Source organism: Falco peregrinus, chromosome 5, assembly GCF_023634155.1.
Source record: "Falco peregrinus isolate bFalPer1 chromosome 5, bFalPer1.pri, whole genome shotgun sequence".
Taxonomy (NCBI): Eukaryota; Metazoa; Chordata; class Aves; order Falconiformes; family Falconidae; genus Falco; species Falco peregrinus.
Window position 1 is genome coordinate 76,731,249 of NC_073725.1, and position 8,801 is coordinate 76,740,049.

The following is an 8,801-nucleotide window of genomic DNA, read 5'->3' on the forward strand; positions in this document are numbered from 1 at the left end:
CCACCTGCTCGCTCAGCCTCCGCCCTCCGCACAGGGGGCCGAGGGCTCCTCCACCCGTGGGCTTGGGCTGCTCGCCCAGCTGGGCTGGCACGCTGGGTCCCGGCCCCCCGGCCCCTGTGCGCTGCCTGGGGGCCTGGCAGGTGCTGCGCTGCACGCTTGGCCCCGCACACCTGGCGCCGAGGGGAGGCCGCTTGCTCAGGCCGTACGCCCGCACTGCCCACACTGGGCGCGGAGGCCCGCCTGCCGCCCGGCCTGCCCGCTGAGCTGGCCCGCTGGGCCACCCCGCCGCTCGCCCTGCCTGCCCGCTGAGCTGGCCTGCTGGGCCACCCTGCCGCCCGGCCTGCCCGCTGAGCTGGCCCGCTGGGCCACCCCGCCGCCCGCCCTCCCTGCCCGCTGAGCTGGCCCGCTGGGCCAGCCCGGCCCGCCCGCCATGCTGCCTGCACCGCCGGCTGCCGGGCGCCAGGCGCCATCTAGTGCTGCCGCCCTCCGCGGCTCCGGCGCCGCGCGCTGACCCCATTCCTGCCTTTTTCTCGCCAAAACGGGGTCACCGCGTGACCTGCGCCCCCTCCCCCCCCTCAGGAGCCGGGTGCCGCCCGGCCGTGCCGCAGCCAGGCCGGCCATTGAGCCGCTCACCTTGCAGGAGGTGCCGAGGAGCCGGCCGTCTCGCTTCCAGGCCAGGCTCTGCAGCTGGTCCCCGTGGGAGTCCAGGGCTGCGGGCGGAAAGCAGGCTCAGGACCACGATAAGCGGGGTCCCTCCCGTGGACGAGGCAGGTGTACCGGCAGGAGCCATTGCTCTCCCTCCCTCCCGTGAGCGCTTCCTCACGGAGCAGCGATCTGGCCTTTCCAAAGGGCTGGCAGCAGCCAGAGCAGAGGCCAGGGCCCACCGGGACGCTGCTACGTCCGTGCAGGGAGCATCCCCACACCGCTGGCAGCTCCATACAAAGGGCAGGAGCCCTGGGAAAGCCACAGGGCACTTACACCCCTGTGCTGCTGCCCAGCCTCCTCTCCCCATCACGTTACCTGAGGTCTGGGCAACGCTGGTCAGCAACAGCCCACAGCACCCACATCTACCTGTGCACTGGGACATGCAGGGAGAAGGACCTGCCACCCCAGGGGATCCCCAGCAAAGCTGCTACAGACACCCTGGGCAGTACAGGAGCCTTTTACACCACTACGTCAGGGCACAGGGGAGCCCATGCACGTGCACAAGGGGCTGCAGTGCCCCCTGCCCAAAAAGCCACCTGGGCTGCCTGCACAGTGGCACCGAGGTCCGGACCTGAGCCCATTGCTTGAGCCCAGGCACCAGCACAGCAGAGATACACATTGCGGGCAGAAGCTGGCAGGCACAGCCATGCCTACCTGTCAGCGGCTGCTGCTGCCCAACGTCCCAGACGGTGACTTGCTTCCCTGCGCCACTGGCCAGGATGCCGTCCGCTGTGGGGTGGAACTGCAGCATGTCCACTGGCCCCCCCCCGGGCCCCAGGGTCAGCCCCGCACCACCAGGCATGTCCTGGCTGCTCTCAGGCAGGCGCCACACCTTCACCTGCAGCCCCAAGGAGAGGTGGGTCAGTCTCGGCGCAGGTGAGAGGGACCCGGCTGGGTGCCGGCAGCACTCGACCTGGGCTTGCTGCTTTTCCAGGCTTTGGTCCCTAAAGGTACCCAGCAATCCCTCATTGCTGCTCGGTGGAATCAGAGCTCCAGGCATCTCAGGTGGGAGAGGGATGATCCCCAGCCAACACCATCTACCTTGTCCCCTACAACCTGGGGACATCCCACACCGCTCCCCAAGGCTGGCACCCTCCTCCCCAGGCTCCTCTTATTCCCGTCACTCTGGCTCCATCTCCCCCGGGCTCTACAGTGAATCCCAGACATAGCTGAGCACACAGGGTGCCCCCTTGGGATCCCCGGCACCGAGCACTCACCGTCTCGTCAGCAGAGCCCGTAGCCAGCAGGAGCTGATCAAAGGGTGAGAAGTCAAAGTCTGTCACCACATCTGGAAGGAGAAGGGCAGAAGTTCAGACTCACCTCACCCCTGCAGACAGCATGTCTGCCTACCTTTTCTCTTCCCCAGCCTCGGATTCTTTTCATACACACACAGGTACAGGCAGGCGCGGGCAGCTGGGGTCAGATCCAGCCCCACCAAGGCACTTTGGAGCAGCTCAGCTTTGCTGCGAGAGCTTGAGCCGCTCCACGCTGTCTGTCCGTCAGGGTCTTTCACCCCTTCGTCGGGCAACCAGAGCCATGAAGGGTAGCACTGTGCAATTGCATCTCCCGGTCTAACCCACCGCCACCCAGGTTTGGCTCCAATTTCAGGTCGGACATCCCCAGGAGGCAGAGGGAGAACCACAAACAGCACAAGGGCATCTGTGCCAGCCTGGATGCCGGCTCGCCGCAGCCAGCTGGGGCCGTGCTGGTAACAAGGCTCCCTTTGTAACGCCCCGGCTCAGTGTGCCGGCAGCAGGGACACTCCTCATGGCTCCAGTGGTGGGGCCCCATGGGAGAAAGGCTGGTACTGTCAGCAGCAGCCCCTCAGATGCGTTTGGCACACTCAGGAAAGTAGGTCACTGTGTACTTTTCCGCTTCCAGGAGGCTGCCGAGAGACGGGCCCAGGAGGCACGAAAAGCGAGCAGCTTGCTCTGCTGCATTTGCCCCGGGAGGAAAGAAAAATCTTTTCCCCGCTTTGGAGGCGTTGCTCTGGCACAGCCAGCTTCAAAGGGCTCGTGCTAAATCTCATTAAGAAGCCATTAATGTTGTGCTGACTGCCAGTGCACCCCTCCAGAGCTCTCCTGGGAGCAGCAGAGCTCGTGGTCCGCCTGCGAGTGCAGTGCAGCTCCCCGTGCCCAGCCCCATGCCACTGGGGCAGGGACAGAGCTGGGCGGAGGTGGCACAGCCTGGGCACGCCACGCAGCCCTGCAGTGATGCCAAGGCACCACACGCGGTAAGGCGGTGCTGGGACTGGCTCCTCTCTGGCTACTCTGGCGCAGTTTTTAGGAAATGGGGTGTCAGTGCCCCCAGGCTGGCACTGCTGCTCTGACACCAGGAGAGGGGTACCCTGAGCTCCCCACCACTCACTCCCCATGCCTGGACAGGAGGCAGAGCCCTCCACCCCCACGGCACATGCTCCTCTGCCACTGGCAATGCTGCCAGCTGCCTCTTCCGCTGCAGCACTCATTCTGCCCACGTCAGGGCTGCTCAGGGCCATGTAGCCACCGGTCCAGCCTGTTCCTCCCGTTGCTGAAGCCAGGTACACCCCGTGCTGATGCCATCCCCAGCTCCTCCAGCAGCCTGGCACTGCACGTACTGGGAATTTCAGGGCATGCAATGAGTAACATGGGAAGAGGGTGCTAGAGGAAGAGTGTGCTAGAGGAAGAGTGTGAGCAAGAGCTACACATCCAGACCTCCCTGCAGCTCGAGAGATGAAGGGTTGTGGATCAATTCAGCTCCTTAGCAAAAGCCCAGCCTGACAAGAGCCCCATGTGCTCAGCACGGCTGCAGTTGGCTTGTGCTTCGTACACAAGGGAGACATGTCAGGGCCACCTTGCCTGTGTGTGATGGTCCCTGGGGAGTCCAGCAGCTTTCTCAGCCCCTTGCCTTGGAGACAGGCCATCATGACATGCCAGGCTGGGACTCAGCACCTGAGCCCCTCCGCACAGCCCATGCAGGACCAAATGCCTGCTGTGGAGGTGGCAGGTGGTACCCGACTCCTTGGTGCCCTGGTGCACAGCACGGTGAAGGTACAGGACAAGCCAGACTGGGACCGACAGACACCCAGCTCACCTGAGTGGCAGCAGAGCTGAGCCACGGTCCTCTTGCCTCCATCTTTGCACTCCAGTGGCACGACACCCAGCACACCTGCAGGAGAGGACACAGAAGCAGGTCACCAGCTGCCCACCAGCCTACCCATCACCCAGAAGAAGCTCCCAGGAACCCCCACAGCCTGGGATGCAGCAGGGTGTACCCAGCTTTGCAATGCAAGCTAAGAGGTGTGAGATTGTCAGCACCTTTAGGAGAACTTGGGGAGAGCCTCCTCCACTCACCCTCGTGCCTTCTGGGGTCCATGGGGCTGACACACCACCCAGCCCCACAGGGACCACAGGGGCAAATCCATGCCCCACCAGCTGCACCCAGCATCCCTTCCCTTGTGCCTCACCTGTTGCCTCGGCATTGAACACGATCCAGTGACAGCTGGCCTTCACATGGTTCCCACAGGATGCAACAGAGCCTGCTCGGATGCCCCCGATCCAGGCCTGGGATGGAGAAGGAAAACTCATGTCAGGAGATGCATCTGTTTTAGAGGGGCCCAATGTTGTGGCCAGAGCATGGCTGGAGGGGACACAACAAAGCATTGCCACAGCATTGACAGAGACCCTCAGCCCCAACGGAGCTCCCATGCCGGTGGACCTGGCACTACCTGGAGGCTGCCAACACCAACTGGATCGTACTGGAGGCACATTTGCAGGGCCCCATCCTCTAGGAGGGCTGGGCAACATGGCTGCTCGTGGTCCCTGGGTAAAAGCGTAGCCCCTCACTGGGGTGGGAGGCTTCAGGGCCAGCTTTGCCAGCAATGGGAGAGAGCACTGCCTCTCCCTGAAACTGTCCCAGGCCTGGGCTCTCCCATGGTGGGAAGGGCTCAGAGGACTTTGCGATAAACCAGTGTCAGGGAATTTGGGGCAGGACAGAGGGTCTTGGGCTATGAAGCACCACAGGGTTGGGCTGTGGCTGACCAAGGCACATAAACACCTCCATCAGCATGCTTCCCACATGGACGTGCAGCAAAGGAAATTCATTACAGCTCCAAAACCAAATCCCCACTTTGCAGTGTTTCCCACCACTACTCCACAGCCGAGCACTGCACCTGTGGGGCACTGGGATGCCCTGCATCAGCCAGACCCGCTCTGGGTGACACAGACACCCAACCTCAAGTGGGCACCAGGATCAGGAGCTACTTGGCACACCCAGGGCCAAGTCCAGCCCTCAAGCAAAGGTGACAGCGGGTGTTTTGCAGCTGCCATCATGCCTATATGCCTACCAGTGGCCACAGGGCATCGCAAAGAGCTGCAGTGGGTGTCCGCAGCACTGGATACCCCACACACAAGGCAGAGCCTTTTGCAGGGAAGCGAGCTGTGTGTGCAGCCCCAAAAGGACAAGCCCTGGGTTTCCTCTCCTTGCACAGTTTCCTTTTGAGGCCTGACAGAGAGCAGCAGTTCCTGCAGAACTTCCTCTGGTCCTTGTCACAGCAGCCTGCTCGGTGGCAGACCTGTTAACCCTTCTCCTGCCGAACGCAAGTTCCTCTCCCTGCACCCAGCAGGTGCGCAGGGGGCTGAAGCAGAGATGGGGAACAAGTCTGGAGCATGAGCAAGACCCAGGAGGAAGGGCCCCACAATCTGTGTCCTATCACCCCGCACTGGTCTCTCAGTGAGGGGAGACACCAGCCACATCTGGCCCTCAGCATCTGGGGGTGCCAGGCAGGACCCCTGCAGTGAGATTTTACAGGGGGACAGCTGAGCGGGTCCATCCTGGCCCTGCAACATCCCCGCATGCAGCCAGGAGCCCTGGGGGAAGCAATCCTTCACACAGCGTGCCAGGGAGGCTGGTAAAGCATATGGTACCATCCTGGCTACGTCCTTAAAACAAACGGCAAGCTTTCAGGGCACCTCTGCCAGCACAGCCCTGCAGACACAGCCTGAAGGGGAGAAGCAACTCAGATGTGATCCTTGGTGCTTACACTGCACTTCCTGATCTGGCCAGGTCAAGTGTCTGCCTTCACCTCCACAAACAGGCTGCTCAGCTGGGGACACGAGCAGCAGTTTCCCGCTGTGACACCTGAGATGGGTTTGGAGATGAGATGTCCATCTCCCACCTCCTGCCTCGCAAAGCTGGGTGATGTGGTCTTGCTTCCCAGGGACACATTTCATGCCTGGATGGGAAATGCCTTTCAGAAAGGCCACCTCCCACGTGCCGAGCCTGGTGTGGGCTGATGGAGGCAGAGCAGATGCCTGCCCACACACTGGGGTGAGAGCATGCTGCCCTTCGGTGTCCAGCAGACCTCCCCCACCATGGGAACAGACACTAGGGCAGCGGTGATGGGAATGTCCCTGCCTGCAGGGACCCTCCGATGGCCAGGCATCTCAGCACCCACACTGCACAAACACACACGCTCCCCAGGCTGGCTGTTGGCAGCAGCTCATCTGCACCCTGAGGTTTGCAGCCATATGCTCAGCCAGCTGAGATGTCAGTGACCTGCCACCTGCTCTGCAAATGCACTGAGGCTGGCATGCCGAGGGGTGGTGAGATGCTAGAGGCTGGGAACAGCGGCGGGGGCCACCATGTCCCCTCCTACAGCTGAGGCTCAGGAGGATGTTTCAGGTGCTTGCTGGGTCTGCAGAAGCACGTGAGTGCAGGACAGGCCAGCCTGGCACAAGGACAGCTTTGCTGGGAAGTTACAGGGAAGTAGAGTGCTGATGACGAAGGGCTGGGCAACAAACATTTTGGTGGCCCTGGGGCCCCCAAATTCTTTTCAAAAGCAGCAAGATGCAATGATTTTTAGCAGCAGCACCCATCCAGCCTGGGCCCTCCACTTCTGGCCACATGGTGTAAGCCAAAGCTTCCCATACCCCCGCGTCACCCCGGCACGACTGGTAACCAGAGCAGCCTATGCCACACAACTGGCCCATGCTGTCCCTTCCCCACAGGGGACTGTCCCTGGCAGGGACTCTGCTCCAGCTGTACCAGCTCCTGCCTGCTGGGAGCCATCCAGGTAGAACCCCACCATCCGCCTCCACTGTGGCAGAGCCACAGCAGCCTTGCTCACAGTGCTGCAGAGATGCTGGGTGAAAGGTGTCTGGCTCTGGGGAGCCCCAGAAGTGCTACGTGCCCTGGTAACACTTTCTGACATGGCTCACCTGGCACAATCCTGCCCTGACCCCGTACCTCTGCCCCTGCCCTGCCAAACCTGCAGGGGACAGGGATCTGGGGGAGCACCCCGGCCAAGCTCCGCAGCCTGGGATAAAGCAGGACAAGGCTACCTGCTGCTGACACCATGCACCAAAATGGATTACGATGCTCAGCACAATTGGGGCTGGTCATACATGGAGCAGAGGCCAGAGCTGGGCACCACATGGCTCTGTGCTGCCCAGTGAGACCCACCAGACCACTTGGCCCCAGCGGTGCCAAGCTCCACAGCTTGTGGGCAGGGTGATGGAGCTCAGCACTGTCCCACAGGGCCCCAGTGCTTCCTCTTTGCCTGCGGAAGCAGGGTGGCAGGAGTGGGGCCCAGCATTTCACGCTCAGGGTGCATGCTTGCCCAGCTGGCACAGGCAAGCCACCCGGGGAGGGTCGAGCAGAGGGGGAGCACCAAGCCGAACTGGAATGGCAGCAGCACGAACCGCCTGTGCCCAGCCACGGCCTGGCGGCAGACGCGGTGCAGCCTGGCTCCCTGCCGCCACGGGACGGGTGTCCCAAGCCGGCTGCACCGGCACAGCTCCCAGCCGGGGGGGCTGCACCACCCCAGGACAGAGCTGGGGTTCCCCACTGGCGCCCGGCGGCAGAGGACCCTGCGGCAGTGAAGCCCCCGCGGACACGGCGGTGGGAAGTGGCGGGTGCCAAGGAGGGGCCGCACGGGCGATGCTGCCGCACCGCGGCCCGGCACCGGGCGGGGGACCCGGGCACGGCCCCGCCACACCGGCGATGCCGCCGCAGCGGGACCCAGAGCCGCCCCGCCGCCGCTGCGGGGCCGGTCCTACCGTCTGCCCACAGGGAGCCCCGGCCCCGCCGCGCCCGCGCTCCCCCCGGTCCCGAACGGCGGGGAGCATCCCGCGGCGCTCACCTCCCTGCGGGGCAGCCGGGCCTCGGTGTGCCGGAACTTGGACGCCTTGAAGCGGTTCATGGTGCTCCGGCCGCACCGAGCCGCACCGAGCCGAGCCCAGCCGCGCCCGGCCCAGCCCCGCCCCCGGCGCTCGGCCCCGCCCCTCCGCGCTGGGCACACCCTCGGCCCCTCCCCCCACGCGTGGCCTGTGCCCCCGGCTGCCCCCAGCGCGGGCACCGCGAGCGGGCCACAGACCCCAGCCCCGGCTCCTCGGGACCCTCCTCCTGCCCTCAGGGCCGACCCCGGCGCCGGAGCCGCTCGGCTCCTGGGGGTCCCGGGGCGTGCAGCCACATTGCCTTTCTGCCGCAGGGATTCGGGGTCACCAGCTCGCGGCTGCCTGCCCTCGGGCACCCGGGGCCGCCACCCCTGCCTGTCGCCGGATTCCCTGCTGGAGACAGGGGCAGCTGTTCCCTCGGGCTCCGGGCAGAAAGCATGGAGGTTTCCAGTCCCTCGTCCCCTGCCCGGCCTTGCAGCTGCTGGTGAAGAGCAAGCTTTGTGTGCAGACAGCTGCCAAGGAAGGGCAGGGACAAGAGCGCTGGATCCCAGCACCCTCGAGCCCACCGGGGCATCACCCACCCCCGGCAGAGCCCAGGTCTCCTTCCCTCCAGCCGGGCTGCAACACCCGTGTGTGTGCACAGCAGGAGCAGGCAGGACCCGACACATCCTCTCCGCCGCTCGGCCCTGCCGCCATGTCCCCCCACGCACCCCAGGGCCGAACACCCCTGCTAACGGGTGTTTCATGGCGGCAGCGCCGGTAACGAAGGCAGGCCGGCAGCGGGCTGGGCAGCAGCGAGCCTGAGGAGAGCAGCGCCGTGCCGGCGCAGCCCTGCCGGGCCTTCGCTCCAGCTCTGCCCGCGTTCCACCCGCCCAGGCGCTGGGGCGGCAGCACAGGCCCTGAGCGCTGAGCCAGCCCCGCTGCGGGAGGCCCGGCCGCCCC

At 64.7% G+C, this 8,801-nt stretch overlaps 1 protein-coding gene across 1 annotated transcript in view; it reads right to left on the reverse strand.

The window, feature by feature from the left end:
* The window catches only part of LOC101920269 (mitochondrial import inner membrane translocase subunit TIM16), a 41,449-nt gene extending 33,490 nt beyond the window's left edge, over window positions 1-7,959 (reverse strand). Inside the window, exons 1-6 of the mRNA XM_055804512.1 lie at window positions 7,826-7,959; window positions 4,151-4,247; window positions 3,778-3,852; window positions 1,923-1,993; window positions 1,360-1,543; window positions 634-710 (exon numbers count right to left, since the gene is read on the reverse strand). Of these exons, the coding sequence (XP_055660487.1) occupies window positions 634-710; window positions 1,360-1,543; window positions 1,923-1,993; window positions 3,778-3,852; window positions 4,151-4,247; window positions 7,826-7,885 (564 nt within the window). The 5' untranslated portion in view covers window positions 7,886-7,959. The remainder of the gene's footprint in view (window positions 1-633; window positions 711-1,359; window positions 1,544-1,922; window positions 1,994-3,777; window positions 3,853-4,150; window positions 4,248-7,825) is intronic.
* Between the last annotated feature and the right edge of the window lie 842 nt (window positions 7,960-8,801).